Below are 22,281 nucleotides of genomic sequence, written 5' to 3'. Positions count from 1 at the left end.
ATGGCGATTCACTGAGAGACACTTCAAAATAAAAGTATCGTTTTAAAATGCATTAACAATAATAATAACAACCATTTAAATGAATTTAGTTAAAACAATTTTGACATATTTTTTTATTTAACAAAACCTCCGCACACCTTTGCGTTGGAAACAAAGACCAGCCAGGTCAAAAACTAAAAAACAAAAACAAATTCCGCACACTATCTATGCAAAAAATATATCAAAATATTTATTAACGACATTTCGGTCGCATGACCTTCATCAGGAATTTTTTTTCTTTTCAGACATATTTTTTCATGAATTGTAGATTTTTTTATATTAATAAATAAACAAACAAACAAGCAAATAATGCAGGAAGATATTGAAATATTTCATTTTATTATACCTCAATTTTCATGGAAGACAAACAGAGTATCAACACAATGGGATTATAATATAATATATATTTAAAATTAAAATGTACATCTTGGTTTATTGAAACCTTTTCATTTAAAAAAGAAACGATTCAAAATACTTTCAGTCTGTTTGTAAATTAAACAGTATTTAAAAACAGTTTGGCTACCGTTACACAACACTGACATTTATTTATTTTATGATACATAAAACTCAAAACAGAGAATATTCACTAAAACTCATTTTCTTTGACAGAGCACCAAATGAAATTGTCTTTAAAAAGATCATTTCAAATAACTGTGTTTGATGAAGTATGCACAGAAAGTACAGTATTTTATTTGTGGCCATCAGATCGTTGTCTCTTTATGAGTTCAGCATACAGCCCTCCTTTGCTCAGTAATTCCAGGTGTGTTCCAGCCTTTGAAAATATAAAAATGACATTAAACATCATCACAGTGTTCACATTTTCAGTGTGCAGTTACATTTGTAAAGTCCTTCCTAACCTCAACGATACGTCCATTGCTCATGACGCAGATGAGATCGGCCCCCCGTATGGTGCTGAGACGGTGAGCGATAATCAGAACGGTGCGTCCCGTTGTGGCTCTGTCCAACGCCTCCTGAACCACGCGCTCAGACTCGGCGTCTAACGCACTGGTGGCCTCATCCAGGATCAAGATGCTGGGGTTTTTGATCAGGGCTCGAGCGATAGCGATTCTTTGCTTTTGGCCCCCAGATAGAGTCACTCCACGTTCACCTGAAGATTTGACATTTTTTAAGAAAAATATATGAAAACAAATTTATTTTATTTTAGGATATATGTGACCCTGGACCACAAAACCAGTCTTAAGTCGCTGGGGTATATTTGTAGCAATAGCCAAAAATACACCCTATGGGTCAAAACTATACATTTTTCTTTTATACCAAAAATCATTAGGATATTAAGTAAAGATCATATTCCATGAAGATATTTTGTAAATTTACTACTGTAAATATATCAAAACTTCATTTTTGATTAGTAATATGCATTGCTAAGAATTCATTTGGACAACTTTAAAGCGATTTTCTCAATATTTAGATTTTTTTGCACCCTCAGATTCCAGATTTTCAAATAGTTGTATCTTGGCCAAATATTGTCCTAACAAACCATACGTCAATGGAAAGCTTATTTATTCAGCTTTCAGATGATGTATAAATCTCAATTTTGAAAAATTGACCCTTAAGACTGGTTTTGTGGTCCAGGGTCACATATTGGTATATTTATAGCAATAGCCAAAAATGGGTCAAAATTATTTATTTTTCTTTTATGCCAAAAATCATTAGGACATTAAGTAAAGATCATGTTCCATGAAGATATTTTGTAAATTTCCTACAGTAAATATATCAAAACTTAATTTTTGATTAGTAATATGCATTGCTAAGAACTTCATTTGGAGAACTTTAAAGGCAATTTTCTCAATATTTTGATTTTTTTGCACCCTCAGATTCCAGATTTTCAAATAGTTGTATATCTCGGCCAAATATTGTCCTAACAAACCATATATCGATGGAAAGCTTATTTATTCAGCTTTCAGATGATGTATAAATCTCAATTTTGAAAAATTGACCCTTAAGACTGGTTTTGTGGTCCAGGGTCACATATTTTTAATTGTTCAGGAATTACTTTTATTTCAGAAAAAAACGAAACATTTTATTTTATTATTTATTTTCTGATTTTATTTGACAGCGCTTACCAACCACAGTGTTGTAGCCATCTGGGAATCCTGTGATGAAATTATGAGCATTGGCTTGTTTGGAAGCAGTCATGACCTCAGCGTCTGTGGCACTGGGCTTTCCAAACCTGATGTTCTCCATCACTGAGGTACCAAAAAGAACAGGTTCCTGTAATAATGACAAAACAGAATTATAAAATTAATGATCTATTTCACACATATATAACACAAAGAGAAATCAGTGAATAGAGAGAATAAAATGTACCTGACTAATGAACCCAATAACGTGTCCTCTTAACCAGGATGGGTCCAGTGTTCTGATGTCCAGCCCGTCCAGCATGACCACTCCACCGCTGGGGTCATAGAACCGCTCCAATAAGGCAGCCACTGTGGATTTGCCTGAATGAAGAGATAAATAAATTACTAAAACATTAATAATAATATATTTACATGTGATGGTTGGGATCATTTGTATGTTAAGTTTCTGTGCTAGACACATAGATAGATAGATACTTTACCTCCGCCTGACTCTCCAACGATAGCGACGGTTCTACAGGGAGGTAGAGTCAGGTTGAAGTTCTTAAGGATCTGGTTTCCAGGTCTTGTTGGGTAACTGAGAGACATGCATGAAACATCAAATAACAGAGAATTACAGTCTTTAGACTGAATTCAGGTCTCGTCATATTTGCTTGAGAGCAAACAGAGACCTACCTGAAATTGATGTTCATGAAGTCAACTCTTCCCGTCAGAGACTTGAGCGGGATACGACCTCCTCCGGAGAGAGGAACTGTGGGCTCTAGAGCCAAATACTCAAACACACGAGCCCCTGCACTCATACCGCGAACCATCTGACACAAACCACACATCAACATATACTGTACATAGATTACATACTATATATAAAGTAGCAAAATGCTTGGAAATGTCATCTACTCACCTGTCCAAAGAGAATTGAAATGCTGGCAAGAGATCTATAGAGAGAGAGAAATGACTGGTTCAGCTGAATGTTTGTTCCTTCCACATTATGTGTAGGAAAAAATTGCACTCTCACCTCTGAACTGTTTGAGAGGCGACCAAAAAAGACATTAGATCACCAGGCGACATGTCATTACGGGCCATCAAAGACCCACCAGCAAAAATAGTCCCTAGGACAATGCCTGTCGAAAAAGAGAAATATTTAACAGATCTAGTTCATGTGGTCACTGCATGTGAATCAGTGAAGATGCATCAATACTCACAGTTCAGGACAATATTAGACACGCCCTGAAATACGGCAATTCCTGTGCCCAGCGTCTCATTCATCGCAGCTGATTTCTGGACTTCAGCGGCATACATCCTGTGAAAGAGGGGGAACATCAGAACTGTTAGGTTTGGATGAATAATAGAGAGCTTCGATTATGCATGTACTGATTAGTATTATTTTCCTGAAAATATCAGATTTGGTGCATCCATGTAAGAAAAAAAAAACTGTAAAATGCTATAGTAAAAATTCAAATCATATGTACTTTTATTATAAAATACTGTCAAATGCATGATTTTTGCAAGTAAAAACTTTCTTACTGTAATTTATAATTTACACTATAATTTATTATCTTTATAATTTACAGTGAAAAACAGTCAAATTACATTTCCAGAAGTTACTGTGACATTACATATCATTATATTTAATCAAAATAATTTTGATATAACTAATGTACATTAGAGCATTTTTGTAACTTTTTCTGTTATTTATTTCATGTTTATTGCATGATTATTACCCTGATGGTGGTTTGTCTTTGTGTTTATGACACCGTCTACAAGTATTGGTTTTATGGACAGGCTACTTAAGATGAACTTATTATTAACTTTTTCAGCATTAGTATTGATTATTAGTAGCTTTTTAGGTAAAAAGCAGATTTTGGTAGTGCAAGTAGACTGGTAAATTAGCATTATATCACTTAATGAAATTACACAGTTATACGTTGTAAATTATAACAACTATCACTGTCACTGTATTTTGTAAAGTAATAACCACATCTGTCATTTTTTTAACAGGATATTTTTTAGAGTGTAGCATTCTCATCTATTCCACAGAATTCAGCAGATTTTTCCCTCAACATCAACACAGAAAATGTGGATAAAAGTCTGAGGCATACTCTAGTTCTCGATCCTCCATGGCAAAAGCTCTCACTGTCCTCACGTTACCAAGAGCCTCGTCGGCCACTCCTGTAGCTTTAGCAACCTAAAAGAGGGAAACAGGAGAGTTAGCATACCAGTAGTAAAAAATGACAAGCTCCACGTCTCCTACAGAGTGTCGTTACCTGTTCCTGTGCTTTCCGTGACAGTTTACGGAGAAAAGAGCCGATGAGAGCGCCGGCCCCCACCAGACATGGCAGGACGACCACAGTGAGACCCGTGAGTTTGGGGGAGATGACGTACAGCGACACAAAACAGCCCACTGTCTGCGTGGCGCTGCGCAAACCCTGTAAAACATAACACATAACCAAATGAATGTGGTACGTCTATACTGTCTTACTAGGGTACACACTCGCTCTAGTCTGAAACATCCTACCTGAGAAATAACCAGCTTGAAGGAAGATTTAAACTCCTGGATGTCTGACGTCAGGCGATTAACCAGCTGCCCGGTCTTGTTCGCATCAAAAAATGCAACATCTTGTCTGTAACATGACATTTAGACAAGATGATTAGAAAGATTTCTGTCTTTCTAATGCCCAATGTGTTTTAGCATTTTAAACATTTAAAAAAAAAAAAAAAACTGTATTACAAACCGAAGCAAAGAGCTGAAGAGAGTTGTTCTCATGTCAGCTGCCACTCTCTCTCCAACTCTAGACAGAAGAATGATATAGCCACTGGTCAACAGACCCTGAAAGACAAGTAAAGACAAATATAAGAAAGGTTTGGGAATATGTTTTAAAATAAGTCACCAAGGCTGCATTTATTTGCTTAGAAAATGCCTAAAAAACACAAATATTCTAAAATAATATTACAATTTACAGAAATGTTTTCTATTTGAGTATATTTTAAAATGTAATTTATTTCTGTGATGCATTACTCCAGTCATCAGTGTCACATGATCCTTCAGAAATCATTCTGATATGCTGATTTGCTGCTCAAGAAACATATTATCAATGTTGAAAACAGGCGTACTGCTTTATATTTTTGTGGATTCTTTGATGAACAGAAAGTTGAAAAGAAAAGCAATTACTTGAAGCATTGTAAATGTCTGTATTGTCTTGTGATCAATTTAATGTGTCTTTGTTGAATAATTACATTCATTTCTTTCCTAAATCTGTCATAAATCAAGAAGCAAGTCAAATTTTGCTCACAGAGCTTCAGTGTAACGTACCTGTAAACCATACAGTCCGAGCAGCTTCATTGCAGGTGCTTTAATGTCTCTCATGTAATGACCTGCTTGTTCTCTCATGTGGCGAGCGACGACATTCACCAGATCCCCCAACATCAGAGGAATCTGAATATTAAGGGCTGCTGCTCCAAACGCAAGCTGAAAGATATCACAGCACAATAAACCAAACTATCCATAATATGGTCAAAAAACACAATTAATTTAGCATAAGTGTCAATAGTTTAATTGTTTACTTACGATAATGGCTCCTATAAGAGCAAGAAGTTGGGGCCGAACGAACTCCCACAGGACAGCCCAGCTGAATTCAGGAATCTTCTCATTCGCCTGAACTTCCAGCGGGACATTATTGTTCACATCTGCTTCACAGTGAGCTACAGTACCAAGCAAGCGTGCTGTCACTGTCAAAGCAGCAGGTCCTAATATGAATTTCAGAGTGATGTTTGGTGGTCTGGGCTGCTGTCTGGATGCTAGACGGAGCACTTTTTGAGCTTGTCTCCATATGCTAGCAGGAGTGCTGACAGAGATCTGTGTGGATGGGGTTTGTGCACCGCTCCATGATACTGTATGCTGGCCACGCCTAAAATACAAGAAATAATGGAAAAGTACAGTGTTGCATGGTACTACTGAATGAAAAGTGTGCTGACGTGCATTTCTTTTTCACAAGGGGCATGGCATGGCTATTAAACAATGCATTTCTTAAGTTTAAGCTATGTAAATGTCAAATACCACCGTTTGCATGCTTAAATAACCTACTTTTACACATGTAGTGTCTATTTGATCACATAAACGATCAATTGTGTTTATTTACATATGCAAAATGAAATGCAAATAGATAATCTCATGACCTCAGAAATTATTACTGTGTAGACAATTAGTTTCAATCTAAAATAATAAATAAAGAGACATATTGTGTACCTATTGAGGTGGTGGATCATGAAATCTCTTGTTTTTTGGGAGTTCAAAAGTCGATCTGACGTGACAGTGCCGCGTGTCAATCGACTGCAACGTGCAAAATGAAACATGTTGTTGTAGTGTTTTGAAATGACAGCAGGAAGAAGAAAGAAAGATAGTTCATGAAACTAAATGAATTCAAGGATTAACATGTAGGCCGCCATGTTTACGCAATCCTATTCCCAACGTGACCCCGCTGACCCTGTACGTCATCGCTGTATTAAAAAAACAAGTTCGCTTATTTTATTTATTCCCTTTTTTTGTATTCATATAAATAATGGAATGTATACGACAATTTATTTGTATATAACTGTCTATTGTTTTAATTGATATTATTTCTTTTTCTTTTTCCGATTTTCAATTAAATACACATTTTATATTTTATTGTTGATTAAAATGGTAATTATGAATGAATGAATAAATAAATGTATGTAATATTTTAATATTATTCAATATTTTTAACCGTCCGTTGGTCAAATATTTACCTATTTTGCAGGTTGAATTGATTAAACAGAACTCAAATATAACCAACAAGGATCGAAAACAGAGAACGATTTAAAACGTATAACGCTACACTTCTTGGCAAATTTCATGTTTTAAGTTTAATTAACATAACATTTTAAACACTGATCCAGAATAAAAGTCTCCCCGGAAGTGACGCTACAGGAAACCAACGTGACGACAGGCGATGTTTGTTGTCATATCTGTTTTTGTTGTGAAGAGCAAAGGCGAGGATCATCTTTGCTCGGATGGTGAGACCAATTTAGCGGTTTGCGTATTAAAATGCTTTCAGTATTCTTTTAATATAAATGTTTTCAATAAAGAAATCTCTACTGGACGATAAAAGACGGTAAAAGCAAATAATGAGCAGTTTTGTCAGCATGAGGTTGATGTGTGATGGTCAACTCACTCCCGTTAGCGGCCACTGCATAAAAACGGCTAAATTGAATGATCAGTTATGTTGTCGTTAATAATGGATGTATCTGTACGCCATCGTGATCTGTTATGAAAACTTGTGTCTTTGTAATAATGCAATCAAGCCTGTCCTTGACTCATCTGGTTATAAACTGATCATGTGATTGTGATTTGATCAGAAAATAAAGACAATAGCAGTCTTCTGAGTTCAGCGAACTTGGTCAGTTTGAGCTGGTTTTGCACTTATTGTGTATTCGCATATCTGTTTTCAGTATGTTGACCCATCTAATTCTGTTTTAATGTTCTATCTGTTATTCAGGACCTATAGTGAATATTATAGAGAGGTAGAATGTAAAACACGATGGCTGGTTTTGAAACGTACCAGGAGTATCAGCGAATAGAGGATTATGATGAAGACTCGCCTCCAGGAGAGGAAGATTTACTCATCCATGTGCCAGAGGGCAGAGGAGGTTATTATTGTTTACTTTTATACTATACATTATGACAAACAAATAGCAAGAGTCCAATATATTATTTTACGTTTAAAAGATTGTATAGTATAGATTGTCCTCATTTGTAAGTCGCTTTGGATAAAAGAGTCTGCTAAATGACTAAATGTATAGTAGATTGTTTATCATTTAACTGAATAACAATGTCTTTATTACACTGCAGACCCATGGCATCATATCAAGAACCTCGACAATTTCTTCACAAGAATATCCTTTCAAAATATGAAAACAATATGCTGTATTATTTCATAAATTTCATAGGCTGAATAGGAAAATTCATGCTTTTTTAATGCATTTTTTTACGCAAAATCAACAGTTGTGCAATAGTTGTAAACTCCTGGAATGGTATCATTTCTCTTTCTTGAAAACACACTGTCTCTATTCATCATTAGGCATTAATATTATGTTACGCTCTGGCTGCATTAATGACTAAACAATGCTGTACTTCTTTCATTGGAATGCAAGAGTCCTTGACACGCTCACATCTATCATTTCCATCAGAAGAATGGATTCGCCTGTATGGTGTTATCAGAGTTTTTTGAACTTGTGTAAGTCTTTTTTTTTTTTTTTGGCTGAAGCGTTCATTCTTTTGCATGCATACCACTCCAGAATTAATCCTGTATGTTTTTGCATTCCTATATTCAGGCAATTCCTGTTTGTGGTCACGTTTACAACTTTTCTCTTCAACTGTGTGGAATATGATGTTCTCTTTGCCAACCGGGTGGTCAACCACACGGGTCAGAGCCTCGGTCCATTAGACAGGAACAAGGTCACCCTTCATGATGCGATTTTACCTGGCGAGCAGTGCACTGAGAGGTCAGTGTGGCCTTTATATTGTGAATTGAATTCAGCTTTGCTTGTAGCAATTTGTTGGTTACTCTGAATTTTTGATTTATTTAAACAACTGCTTACATCCTTGACCGATTCAGTGTTTGTATCATCAAGTTGAAGTGCTAAAATATGGATAAAAATAAAGCTAAAGAGAGAGATAAAAAATAAAATAATAAAACAAGAAAAATGACAAGAGCACATAATAAAACAGTTAATTGAAATAAACGAAACTAAATGAAATGTAAGTATTAAAAAAAAAAATTAGATTGTTGTAAAACAAAATAATGTTGCATTGGAAACTAACTGAAGTAAAATAATATTAAGTTGAAGTATAAAAATTACTAAAATGAAGTAAAAATATAATACTAATTAATGAATACTGAAAATATAAAACTGAATAAAAAAAGTATAAAAAAATATGTATAAAACTGAAAATATACAAAAAAATAAATGCTATATTACTATACAAATAATATTAAAGTAACACTGGACCTATTTCAAATATATTTTATAAATACAGAAAATCCTAGTTTAAAAAGTCTACATTTTTATTTTCACTGAAGCAAGCAAAGTTCAGTGTTTAAACCAGGTTTTGGCTCTTGTGCAATTTTTTTTTTTTTTTTTAAATATGTTTTAGAAAATAACAAATAGGTTTACTTTTTACAGCCTGCATTTGACAGACAATTTTCTGATATTACAAATAAAATTTTGATATTGCATGTGAACCTTTATTGCAATGCCCCACTCAAGGTTTATATCACTTCAGGTTTTTAATGCAACATGTTTTGTGCTCAGTTTTCAAAGTTGGTATTTTCTTGGTTTGTCAAGCTTGATTTCCGTAGTAGCCTGAAAGGAAAGTGCCCTAGAGCACTGGGTAAGAATGCTGTTTTCATGTAAAGGATATATTGCATCACACTGGGACTCAATTCAGCTTCACAGTGAAACATGACGTTCACAGTGAACGTCATGTGACGTGACTTGATTTGTCTCCTACGTCTCAGACAGTGGCTCCAAAATAAGCAAGCAGTAAACAAGCACCTGTTGGAACATCAGCAGAGGGATGTTCTGCTCTCTCAGACGCTGCTATTCTATTTCTGTGGCCGTAGATGATACTCAAACTGTGTGTTACGTAGAGCTCATGGGTTTTAAATAGACACTGTGATGTTTTGGTCCATTTGACATTGAATAGCTGTTTTGCTTGTTTCTCAGATTTTTACTTGGTAAACCTTTTCATGGACACCTAGAGTATTCATAGACAGACAGTCAGAAGAAATATACATCTTTTACAAGTGTGTTGTTGACAGACACAGATATGCGACACAAACATATTAATATCATAGCTGACTCACTTCAATGAGACTCATTTAGGAACATCTTGTGCTGTCATACAGTAATTAAGACTTGGTAAACATTCTCATTTGGTCTCATATTATTTTCGAAATCTGTTTTCATTATGTTTCGCAACAAACTGCATTTGGAAGAGAAAATTAAGTTATTCAAGCCCAAAATTACATTAGATCACATTAAATCACATACTGGGTATTACTTATCATTTGGCATCTGTTTTGGTAAGTTTGGCTGAGTTATATATGACTTTATTCTTATAATATCATGAATCGTGAGCAATCCCACAATCACCTGCTGTCAATAGTGATGATCTTTCTCTACCAGGATTCAAGGAAACAGCTGGATCATCTTTCTCTTGATAATGGCAGCCATTTTCTGGCTTTATCGGCTCGTGAAAGTGATCTTCAACGTCCTCAGCTACTGGGAGATCCGACAGTTTTATAAAAAAGCACTGAAAATACAGATGGTAAGATGTGATCAACAACAATATTATAGTTTAAAGAGTGTATTTAACATGGTGTGTCTGGTTTTTCATAGTTCTTAGTCGCACTTTTTTTTCCTTTGGTAGATCAATTTAAATGGTTGACGGTGTGACAGTTTTAAAAGTACAAATTTCATGTTGTCTTTCAGTTAATAGTCATAAAATGGCATGTATAATAATTATAAAATGTAAACAAATTTATAATTAAAACTAAATTATATGTATTTTATGATTATTATATTAATTTATTTAAATAAGTACAAATTTATATATTATAATATTAATTTTAGTTTTAGTATTTTTTTTTTCATTTTTATATTTGTTTTATTTTCATTTATTTATTTAAAAATAAATAATTATAATAGCCATATATAATGATATAATCACATTCATTCGTCACGCCTCAATATAAATATTAAATGTATTTCATAAGTTTATAAATTAATTAACCAACTATTATAAATATTTATTATTTATTTACTAAACTATACAAATATATCTATAAAAATGTCTAAATAATATTATTTTAATAAGTAAATTAAATATGGATTAAAATGTAATTATTAATGAAATGTTGTTTATTTAAAACATTCTGTGTGTGTGTGTGTGTTTAATGAATTTTAGGATGAGCTGTGCAACTTCACGTGGCAAGAAGTTCAAGGCCGTTTGATCCACCTGCAGCGTGAGCAGCCCATGTGCGTCCAGAAGCGTGAACTTTCCGAGCTAGACATCTATCACCGCATCCTGCGCTTTAAAAACTACACGGTGGCCATGATCAACAAGTCCCTGCTGCCCGTCAGACTGCGTGTGCCCTTCTTCGGTGACACGATTTTCCTCACGCAGGGCCTAAAATACAACTTTGAGCTCATTCTGTTCTGGGGCCCTCTGTCGCTCTTCCAGAACAAGTGGAGTCTGCATCCCAAATACAAACGGGCGGCAAACCGGCAGGAGCTCGCCAAGCATCTCAGCCGCATCATCCTGTTGACGGGTCTGGTCAATCTGCTGCTGTGTCCTTTTGTGCTGGTGTGGCAGGTGCTGTATGCGTTCTTTAGCTACGCTGAAGTCATCAAGCGTGAGCCGGGAAATTTGGGGGCCCGGCGCTGGTCGCTGTACGGCCGTCTCTACCTGCGCCACTTTAACGAACTGGATCACGAGCTGCAAGGCAGGCTGGGTCGTGGGTACAAACCCGCCGCCAAATACATGAACGCTTTCGTTTCTCCTCTGCTGGCGGTGCTGGCCAAAAACGTGGCTTTCTTCTCCGGCTCGGTGCTCGCCGTGCTCATCGCTCTGACGGTGTACGATGAAGATGTGCTAACCGTGCAGCACATCCTGACCGCCATCACTGTACTTGGCGTGGTCATCACCATCACCAGGTACGTCTAAACTTTTACATTTATTAATTACAAGGACCATCGCAAGCCATTTGCTTTAAGAGCCAACAATATACATAGTACACTACTCGGTGTCAAATTAGTTAGATTAGTAGAAATGCAGAACAGATGAGTAAGATTACTTTTTTTCTTTAATTAAAAAAAAACACATATGCCAAAAGAAATATTAAATATATATATATATATATATAAAAATAAATATATTAGGGGTGGCACGGTACACAGATGTCACCGTTCGGTACGTACCTCGGTTCGGGGTGTCACGAAAAAAAAACAGGGAAAAAAAATTTTTTTTACTATGCTCAGTGTCTTTTCATTTATTTTGAACAGACAGTAGTGCAAATTACAATTTTTTCCATCTAGATGTGAAAATACTAAATATTATTACATGTTATATATATAAAATCTGTTTTGTTTTCATTGCGAGTATACACAAATAAAAGCAGACCTTTATACAGTGATTATTAATAAGACAATAAGTGTTTAAAGTTGATTCTGCTGGTATAAGGAAACAGTTGAAGTGATCGCGCTGGAGCGCACACACACACACAGTATCTCACAGAAGTGAGTACACCCCTCACATTTTTGTAAATATTTTATTATATCTTTTCATGTGCCAACACTGAAGAAATGACACTTTGCTACAATGTAAAGTAGTGAGTGTACAGCTTGTATAACAGTGTAAATTTGCTGTCCCCTCAAAATAACTCAACACACAGCCATTAATGTCTAAACCGCTGGCCACAAAAGTGAGTACACCCCTAAGTGAAAATGTCCAAATTGGGCCCAAAGTGTCAATATTTTGTGTGGCCACCATTATTTTCCAGCACTGCCTTAACCCTCTTGGGCACAGAGTTCACCAGAGCTTCACAGGTTGCCACTGGAGTCCTCTTCACGGAGCTGGTGGATGTTAGAGACCTTGTGCTCCTCCACCTTCCATTTGAGGATGCCCCACAGATGCTCAATAGGGTTCAGACCATAACAGTCCCACCACCATGCTTGACTGTAGGCAAGACACACTTGTCTTTGTACTCCTCACCTGGTTGCTGCGACACGCGCTTGAGTAATCCAGTAATCCAGTAATCCATGTCCTTAGTCTGCTTGTCTTCAGCAAACTGTTTGTGGGCTTTCTTGTGCATCATCTTTAGAAGAGGCTTCCTTCTGGGATGACAGCCATGCAGACCAATTTGATGCAGTGTGCGGCGTATGGTCTGAGCACTGACAGGCTGACCCCCCCACCGCTTCAACCTCTGCAGCAATGCTGGCAGCACTCATACGTCTAATTCCCAAACACAACCTCTGGATATGACGCTGAGCACGTGCACTAAACTTCTTTGGTCGACCATGGTGAGGCCTGTTCTGAGTGGAACCTGTCTTGTTAAACCGCTGTATGGTCTTGGCCACCATGCTGCAGCTCAGTTTCAGGGTCTTGGCAATCTTCTTATAGCCTACGCCATCTTTATGTAGAGCAACAATTCTTTTTTTCAGATCCTCAGAGAGTTCTTTGCCATGAGGTGCCATGTTGGACTTCCAGTGACCAGTATGAAAGAGTGAGAGCGATAACACCAAATTTAACACACCTGCTCCCCATTCACACCTGAGACCTTGTAGCACTAACGAGTCACATGACACCGGGGAGAGAAAATGGTTAATTGGGCCCAATGTGGACATTTTCACTTAGGGGTGTACTCATTTTATTGGCTGTGACATGGCTGTGTGTTGAGTTATTTTGAGGGGACAGCAAATTTACACTGTTATACAAGCTGTACACTCACTACTTTACATTGTGGCAAAGTGTCATTTCTTCAGTGTTGTCACATGAAAAGATATAATAAAATATTTACAAAAATGTGAGGGGTGTACTCACTTCTGTGAGATACTGTGTGTGTGTGTGTATATGTATATATATTAGTGCTGTCAAATGATTAATTGCGATTAATCGCATCCAAAATAAGTTTGATTACAAAATGTGTGTACTATATGTATATATGAATACACACACATGCATGTAGATATTTAAGAAAAATATATTATATATTAAATTATGAATATAAATGTACATGTAAATATTTTCAAAATATATATTTTATGTGTAATATACACTATATATTGTTTGTATTTGTACATAATAAATATATACAGTACACACGCATATATTATGTAAACAAAAACTTTTATTTTGGATGCGATTAATTGTTTGACAGCACTAAAATATATACATTTCTTACAAATTTATATTAAAATATAATTCTCTCTTTCCTAGAGTACATACAATGTTCAGAGAGAGTTTTATTAGAATTTATATTTTTATGAATTTTATTTTCTTCCAGGTATTAGATTATATGAAGAAAATAACTCTTATTAACTACTAATAATAACTTATTAACAATATACAGTCATTTAAACAAAACAAAAATGTGTTATTTTACTATTATTTATATACTATTATATTGTTTATAAATATTTTTAAATAGTTAATATTTGTATTTTTATTTTAATTTTAGTTTGAGTTTTAGTAATTTTATGTGCTTTTATATATATTTTTTCATATTTCATTTATGTATTTATTTTTTTCAGTTTTAGTAATTTAATACTTATTTTTAGTACTTATTTTATTTCAGTTACCTGCCAAGGCAACAGTTTTTTTTAAAGTTTGTTTTTCTTCTAATATTTTTTCTTTTCAGATTTTTTAAAATTAAGTTTAATAACAGTTTATTAGTTAAAATTTCTACAAATAAAAACACTGTTCTAAAAATAGATTTAATTCCATTCTTAATTGTTGCTGCCTGTGTAGAGTTTGTATCAAATCAGTGACTTACGAGGCTTCATTTTGATAAAGATGCTGCCTATGTAGACAACAAGGCACCTCTCATTGTATTGGAACAGGGCATAAATGTGACATAAAACATATTGGTCCAACTACGTGAGGTAAAAGACAATTACTCTCTGCAGCTTTACCCAGCTGGCATCAGGTCAAAAAATAAGTGCTGTTTCATGTGTTCAGTTGACCTTGTTACAGCCAAGCATTATCATTCTGATCTGTACAGTAAACGGCACGCTCTCAGCACCTGTTAGTCTGACCTGACCTTCAGTAATGCCGTCTGACTCTCTTACAGGTCGTTTATTCCAGATGAACATATGGTGTGGTGTCCTGAACAGCTGCTACAGTGTGTCCTGGCCCACATTCACTACATGCCCGACCACTGGAAGGGCAACGCTAACAAGAGCGAGACCCGTGACGAGATGGCACAGCTTTTCCAGTATAAAGCGGTGAGAACTGAATGACATAGGCAGATTATTATTGTTAGACATTATTTCTTATTTCATTCATTAATATACACTACCATTTAAAGATTTGGGGTCGGTAAAATTATTATTAGTATTTTTTTAAAGAATGTAATACTTTAATTTAAGGACACATTAAATTGATGAAAAGTTACAGCAAATAAATTTATAGTGTTACAAAAGAATTCTGTTTCAAATAAATAAAAGTACAACTGTTTTCAATGTTGATGATAATAAATGTTTCTTGAGCAGCAAATCAGCATATATAATGATTTCTGAAGGATCATGTGACACTGAAGACTGGAGTAATGATGCTGAAAATTCAGCTTTGATTACAGGAATAAATTACATTTTAAAACATATTCAAATAGAAAACAGTTATTTTAAATTGTAATAACATTTCACAGTGTTATACTGTTTTTACCATATTTTAGATTAAATAAATACAGCCTTGGTGAGAATTCTTACTTGGTAAAAAAAAAAAAAAAAAATTCTTGAGGAAAAACAATAAGTTTAAAAAAAAAAATCTCTATTTCCTAGCAAAGTGCATATTTTCAAGAATAGTTTTTATTTGCATTGTTTTCCTTACTGTTGTCATTTTTAGCTTGCTCACTAGTTGTATGGCACTATTTAGTTGTTTTGGAATTATATTTCAATTAAGAAGAAATGTTTTTCTTCATATTCTAATAATGGATAGAAAGGATAAACTTAACTTGATACAAAGTAATAAATATTAATCCCATGTAATATTTAAATAATTTATTTAGGCTTTAGTACAATCTCTAGCTAATCATTTCATTTAAAAAGTATATTTTTGCTTACAGTATGTGACTCTTTTAAAGTTTGAAAACCCTTTGAATTAGTGCATGCTTACAGACAGAAAAATAAAAAAGTACAGAGAGGCACAAAACACAAAGTCTGATGACTGAAAATGAGTCCGTCGGATGTTTACCACAGTTGAGTTTTCTGTTATTTGAAGTATGAAATGACACCTTACTGCTCCGCACCTGTTGCCTAGGAGTTTGTCTGATTTTGCACACCTGTTGTGTAGGTTTTAATCTTCACTGCATCTGTTCTCCAGCACTATTTCACACCTGCTCTGCTGGTTTTATGAGTTCCACTCACTGAGTTTCTCTCATTTTTCTGCACCTGTCCTGCAGGTCTTTATATTGGAGGAGCTTCTGAGTCCCATAATTACCCCCTTCATCCTCATCTTCCCCCTGCGGAGCAAGTCTTTAGAAATCATCGACTTCTTCCGCAACTTCACCGTAGATGTGGCAGGGGTGGGAGACATTTGTTCATTCGCCCAGATGGACATCAGGCGCCATGGAAATCCACAGGTATCAAAGAGTACATGCATGCACGTTATTAATGCTTCAGCTCGCAGTAATCTGGTGTGTGTGGTTATGTGATGGTTTGTGTTTTTCCCTCTCGCTCAGTGGATGTCCGAAGGTCAGACGGAGGCCTCGGTGTACCAGCAGGCTGAGAACGGGAAGACGGAGCTTTCTCTGATGCATTTCACCATCAAAAACCCGCACTGGCAGCCGCCGCAGGAGAGCTCCGTGTTCATCAGCCACCTGAAGGAGAAGGTGCATCAGGATGCTCAGACAGGACCATCTCCTCAGCTGCTGCTGTCCGAGGCTCCTCTCTGCACCTCGCTGCTGTCCAACGAGTCTGGCACGGGTGTAAGTCATGCTTTATCATGTGTACCACTGTCTTGACTGTATTAGGATCCTCTATGATCTGTTCCAATCAGTGCTATTCACAACACATTTAAGTTACTTACTAAGGTACTAATGTTACACACACAAAAATTATATTTTAACTTTTTTAGGACCGTTTTTGCATTGATATTTTTAGTATTTATTTATAAATACTTCAATAATCATTTTTATCTTCCATCGCAATAATGTGAACAATTTTTGTGCATTAATAGTGATTAACTGCTGTGAGAAAACTGCTTTATTGTCATAACAACGAAATGCAAAAATCTTGTTGGTTTTAGTTTTTTTTGTTTTGTTTTTTTACTCAAAATATTTGTTAAAAAATATGAAATATGAAAATATTAAACAATTATTTTGTAAATGTGCAGTGATGAATCATGCCAGATCATACCAGGCACACTTACTAAAATATTTATTAAGATAAATATAGATATACACTACCATTCAAACTTTTAAGGATTCTTTGATTAATAGAAAGTTCAAAAGAACTGCATTTGAAACGGAAATCTTTTATAACATTATCACTATCAGTATCTTTTAAAGATAAATAAAATAAAAGTATTAATTTCTTTCTGAATGAAATAAATAAAAGTAGTAATTCCTTAAAATCTTACTGACCCCAAACTTTTATATTAATAAATATTATGTTTTGTGGTCCAGGGTCACATATTAGTTTAGACAATAATTGATTAAATGTTTTAGTTTATTATTATTATTCTTAATATATAATATAATTTTTTTGTTGTTGTTATACTGTATATATAATTTTGTCTGATAGAAAGAATCAAGAGTGTTTGACTAAAGCTTTAGTTTTGTCTTTCAAACTTCATTGAATCTTTTTTTCCTCAAAAACAATTTCAAGTAAAAAGTTGAATTCAAAATAATGATAGCTGCAGTAGTTCAATGGTTAACCCTACAGAGTAGAGCTTTTATTTATTGAGTGGGATACACTTAGAAACACTCCATTGCGAAGGGAAAATGAAAGGAAAACAAACAAACAAAAAAAAAACACGTTTCCTGTGGCATTCAGGATATTAAAAAACCTGCCAGAAGACAAGAAATATTGACATTTCATTTTATGCCTCTGCATTGTTTCATTGCTTGCTGCCAGATTGGTTATTTCACAGATCATAATTCTGAGCGCAGAGACTGTAGCCATCTGCGTCTGCAGGGTTACATCTGCCTCAGCATGATGCCAGCTCATTTTTCACTTCTCTTAATGAGATGCATATGTTTTTGCATTATTTTTGGTCTTCAGCCTGATAACCTGTTAGCCAGTGTGTTGGCTCACCCCGTACTGACCGCCTCCGGACTGCCTGGGAGGAACCGCCGCTTCGTCCCGCCGAGCAGCACGGCTTCCGCTGCCGCTAGTGTCCTGGCGTCCCTTTCGTCGTCTCAGCAGCCTCACGCCAGCCGGTCTCGCTCACACAGTCTCCTGCCGTCCCGACAGCAGCACGACGACACCATGTACTGCAGCGACCACACTGTGGGCGACAGGTAACACCTGAGAAAACTAATAATGACAAGTGGCAGAGCAATTTCTCTTTAAACCGCCCACACTTGTTCAATTCAGATTCTGATCGATGTTACCTTTTCATTAGCATGTCTGCAAGTGACTCCCGGATGCTCAGCCAGTCTTATTCGGCCTTGGCGTCAGAGTTTGCATCAGCCGAGATGAGCCTGCATGCTATATACATGCACGAGGTGAGTGGTCACAACATACTCAAACAGCTTTATAATCCAGTATAGTTTCCCAATACTTTTTGGCCTTTCCCCTCAGGTGCATCAGCAAAAGACCCAGCATGCATCTGCACCGTTTCAGGCCTCTGTGCCAATGAGGGACTTGAGCGCCAACAGTGGTGAGTCTTTCGAATCGTCTCATGCATGAGATGCACATAAAATGGCTTTCAAAATGCATCAGATTGCGATGGCCATTAGTTGAGTACTTAGGCTGATGATACACAGGGCAACTTTTTGAGTAATGTTGCTTGGCCATTTTTCCATTGAGAATGGGTAACAAATTTCTATCTGGATAATTTAGATCGGTCTTGGGCCCTGTGTCTCACCTGGTTGCCCGTTTACGGCAACATTGCTCAAAGAGCTGTTCAGTGTCTCATCAGCCTAACACTTTAAAACACCACTAAAAATGTATCAATTAGAATGGAAATATTGCCATTTGGCATCACCTGAAAGCACACAGCATCAGCTTCCACATTCCACACAGTCACAATGGTGCCCAATGCATTTCTTAAGATTTTTTGGTGAGAAAATATTTCATTTGTACGTACAGGAGGTGAAATCATGATGAAAAATGTATTTAAAATATGAATATTCTAACATTTTACAATAGTTTACAATTTTTTTTTTTACAGCATTTATTAATTTTTGTTCAATTTAAGTTAAAAAAAAAAAAGTTACGTATACATATTATATGATTTATAAATATACTATTTTTCATTGTGTGTGTGTGTATATATATATATATATATATATGTATATGTATTTGTTAATTGTATAAATTATTAATTTATCAATAAACATTTTTATTGCTAAATTATGATCAATATTTATACCGCTTGACCGTTAGCATATGTAAAAATTAATTACCATTAATATTTTGGAATTAATACAAATTTTAAAAAGTTAAATCTTTGGTTTAATGACCCATTTTGCAAACCTAAAAAAAAAAAAAAAAAAAGATTTTAGAAATATATTCATCACTCTTTACCACAAAGTTTTAGGGTTTTATTTTATTGACCATATTTAGGTGCTACTGTTTTATTAGGGGATGTTGCTCGACTAATCAATAACTTTTCAGATTGTGGTTGGTTCCTTTAAAAGTTATTCAGTTGGCCTTTTGCATGAGCGAACATTTCTCAGCCAAAATAAGCTACAGACAGACCCAAACATCAAAAGTTGAATCTTTGGGTTAATAACTCATTTTGCATACCTGATCATGGTATAATTGTAAAAAAGGATCTGAAGCCACTTCTTTCTTTCAGGTCAAGGTCCTCTGATACAGTCCGCACAGTCAGTCACCTTGGCGCCGCCCGCTTCTGGCCGCTTGGGCGGCTGGGCTGAAGAGGAAGAGGAGGAGCAGGCGGACGAGGAAGAGATAAACACTAACCCTGTGCCGGATCAGACCAGCAGAGGGAGCAGCTGAAGTGCCTTCAACCTGTACAGTGTGTTTCACCACATCACTTGATACCATTCCACAGGATTCAACTAGTTAATTTCACTACATATGAAGATCGAATTAACTTCATATTGCCGTTTTAACAATCTCTCTCTTTCTGGTTTGCAGTTTTTGTTCATTTCTGGGAGTTGTGGCCTTACTTTGGTTTGACACCCTTTGATCAAGCATGTTGGGACGCCACACAGAGCATGACGCTCAAAGAGCCCGCCGAAGCAGTTCGGTTCTCTGGACGCACCGTCTTCCAGTTCAGAGGAACTGTGACGTAACGGACTGCCACGTCCCCTCCCTCGTCACGTCAGTTACATTTACATTTCAGACTGCTGTGTGTTTGTGTTATAGAGTGTGTGTTTTGTTTTGTTCTATGATACAACAGGGTGACACTTGTTTTACAGTATTTATTTCCATTTCATTTTCTTTCATGCACCGTTTGTTTCATTTGGGTTAGAGCACGTTACGTTTTCCACGTCTCTGATTCAAAGCGCTGCCTCGGTTTGCAGGATGAAAACATCCTTTTATCCTAGTATTGCTAGTTTCATTTTTGCATTACAGCATCGGCGGACAGAAAATATCACTGAATGTAAAATCATACCAGTTGCCTCATGAGAAAAAAAAAATTATTCGTCACAAAGTTATAAAACATGATTTTTTTTCTTAAAGAAAATATAATATATAGACTTGGGGATCATTTTTGCCTAATGAAAAATGTAATTTAAAATTAAAAGTAATTCGCGTTTGCAGACATTTTGACACAGTAACCTCTTAGCTTGAGATGAAAAAAAGATTTTAGCAATAAAACATATCACGCTTTACCAAAAAGCGTTTGATTGTAGAAGGGAACGCACAAAAGAAATAAAAATGAAGTCTTATTTTTGCGGTTTGTCTAAAACGTAGGTCTGTCATGAGCATTTCATCTACAGCAACAAATATGCTAGTTTTAAATCATCTTAGACGACCATATGACTGCATTAAAGGATTAGCTATTTAAATGACACTAAAGCTACAAGAATGATTAACTATCAAACTGAGGAGTTAATGTGGAAAAACAGATTAAATTATTTAAATGAAAGCATTTTTTAAAGCCAGACGTTAGTCCCAATTCACAGCCGTTGAAATATTATTTCTAGACTACTTGTTCAGCTTGTAAACAGCAGATTAGCACATTATTTAACCACTTAAGAAGTTCAAATGAAACACTATTCAAGACTAAAGTCAGTTTGAAGGTGCAAGTGTTGTATTTTTGAGGATTTGTACTCTGTACCCAACCGATAACAGTCCCTTCCAGCATGTTGACTTAAATATTACACATCTGACAGATGATCTTTCAAGCCGAATCCCAGAATTCATCAGTTTAAGCAGTTAATGTGGTGTGTCCCGAGTCTGTGTCGACCCAAATCTGAAGGGTATGAGTTTGTGTAGAGTTCAGTCAGGTTTCAAACTAGAATCTGCCGTTATCCAGAACAAAATAGTTGTAGCTAATGTGCTCTCTCAAAGCGCAGGAGAGTTCGTCTCTGTAATATATCACTATCACGAGAGCCTAAGGGCTTTTGACAGTTTACACATGGTATATGACACTCTGGTCAGAGATATACCCACAATTCACGTCCTGTGGCCGGAGCGTGTCAGAAGCTTTCAGAAATCACCTACTTGAAATCCTGCAGTTAAGAGAGTAGCTTAAAGCATAGTTAATAAAGATAACGGCATCTATATCACACCCACTGAAATACCTCCAGATGTACCTTAAGACCGTGTATGTACAGTATTTATTTGTGTGGGACGTTATTGAGCGAACGCGATCAGGATGTAGTTGCAGACGTGCTGTTTGCAGTGTTACAGGATTGGAGGGCTTTTTTCCACACAAGACTGAACTGTGCAAGTGAAACACATTGTTTTACAGCTCTGTTATCTTAATGTTCTGTTTAAACAGTCTGGGGTCGGACTGTGCCAGGTGCTATATAAATATGTATATTTAATTTGTTTCGATATTTATCTCTTTTTGTTGGATTTTGACCTTTTTTGTCTGATCAAAATAACACTATCAAAAAATAAACCATAGCAAAACCGGGATTTGCTGTCTTGGTCCATCTTTGCAAGCACCAGTGCTATTCTAGTATTACTTGTATACAATTGTAGTATTTATTAATGTTTTTCATTATTCTTTATTGCTATATTTTTAACAACAGCACAC

The 22,281-nt window shown here is 35.7% G+C and overlaps 2 protein-coding genes across 5 annotated transcripts; one reads left to right on the top strand and one right to left on the bottom strand.

Moving 5' to 3' along the window:
* Positions 1 to 355: 355 nt before the first annotated feature.
* Positions 356 to 6,608, bottom strand: abcb8 (ATP-binding cassette, sub-family B (MDR/TAP), member 8). The gene is made up of 16 exons (XM_058765386.1): positions 6,382 to 6,608; positions 5,704 to 6,043; positions 5,449 to 5,604; positions 4,871 to 4,965; positions 4,654 to 4,759; positions 4,403 to 4,564; positions 4,238 to 4,323; positions 3,341 to 3,438; positions 3,154 to 3,259; positions 3,040 to 3,073; positions 2,814 to 2,950; positions 2,621 to 2,715; positions 2,368 to 2,501; positions 2,124 to 2,271; positions 897 to 1,147; positions 356 to 811 (listed from the first exon to the last, which is right to left on the bottom strand). The coding sequence occupies exons 1-16, from the start codon at positions 6,486 to 6,488 to the stop codon at positions 728 to 730; spliced, it is 2,139 nt and encodes a 712-aa protein (XP_058621369.1). The 5' UTR covers positions 6,489 to 6,608; the 3' UTR covers positions 356 to 727.
* Positions 6,609 to 7,075: 467 nt separating this feature from the next.
* Positions 7,076 to 22,158, top strand: atg9b (autophagy related 9B). Of its 4 annotated transcripts, none has more exons than XM_058766119.1 (15): positions 7,076 to 7,169; positions 7,652 to 7,802; positions 8,005 to 8,050; positions 8,327 to 8,389; positions 8,487 to 8,657; positions 10,344 to 10,485; positions 11,125 to 11,873; positions 15,008 to 15,161; positions 16,337 to 16,516; positions 16,616 to 16,861; positions 18,159 to 18,397; positions 18,502 to 18,604; positions 18,681 to 18,759; positions 19,903 to 20,082; positions 20,205 to 22,158. In XM_058766119.1, the coding sequence occupies exons 2-14, from the start codon at positions 7,694 to 7,696 to the stop codon at positions 20,061 to 20,063; spliced, it is 2,442 nt and encodes an 813-aa protein (XP_058622102.1). In that variant the 5' UTR covers positions 7,076 to 7,169; positions 7,652 to 7,693; the 3' UTR covers positions 20,064 to 20,082; positions 20,205 to 22,158. The 4 variants fall into 4 exon arrangements, with proteins under 4 accessions (XP_058622102.1, XP_058622103.1, XP_058622104.1 ...); XM_058766120.1 differs by having other exon boundaries at positions 7,157 to 7,267; XM_058766121.1 differs by lacking the exon at positions 7,076 to 7,169 and adding an exon at positions 7,324 to 7,552 and having other exon boundaries at positions 19,903 to 20,077.
* Positions 22,159 to 22,281: the final 123 nt, after the last annotated feature.

Source organism: Onychostoma macrolepis, chromosome 24 (genome assembly GCF_012432095.1).
Source record: "Onychostoma macrolepis isolate SWU-2019 chromosome 24, ASM1243209v1, whole genome shotgun sequence".
In the NCBI taxonomy this organism is placed as follows: domain Eukaryota; kingdom Metazoa; phylum Chordata; class Actinopteri; order Cypriniformes; family Cyprinidae; genus Onychostoma; species Onychostoma macrolepis.
The sequence above is the reverse complement of the archived record's forward strand: the minus strand, read 5'-3'. Positions and strand labels throughout refer to the sequence as shown.

What these genes read in the sequence shown, in the direction of transcription:
- abcb8 (XM_058765386.1), bottom strand. Translation starts at nt 6,488, where the DNA reads ATGTTTCATTTTGCACGTTGCAGTCGATTGACACGCGGCACTGTCACG. An exon ending in GCCTCTCAAACAGTTCAGAG is followed by an intron (nt 3,074 to 3,153) that starts GTGAGAGTGCAA and finishes CTCTCTCTATAG; the next exon opens with ATCTCTTGCCAGCATTTCAA. An exon ending in TTATTGGGTTCATTAGTCAG is followed by an intron (nt 2,272 to 2,367) that starts GTACATTTTATT and finishes TCATTATTACAG; the next exon opens with GAACCTGTTCTTTTTGGTAC.
- atg9b (XM_058766119.1), top strand. Translation starts at nt 7,694, where the DNA reads ATGGCTGGTTTTGAAACGTACCAGGAGTATCAGCGAATAGAGGATTAT. An exon ending in GGCGAGCAGTGCACTGAGAG is followed by an intron (nt 8,658 to 10,343) that starts GTCAGTGTGGCC and finishes TTTCTCTACCAG; the next exon opens with GATTCAAGGAAACAGCTGGA. An exon ending in GGCGCCATGGAAATCCACAG is followed by an intron (nt 16,517 to 16,615) that starts GTATCAAAGAGT and finishes CCTCTCGCTCAG; the next exon opens with TGGATGTCCGAAGGTCAGAC.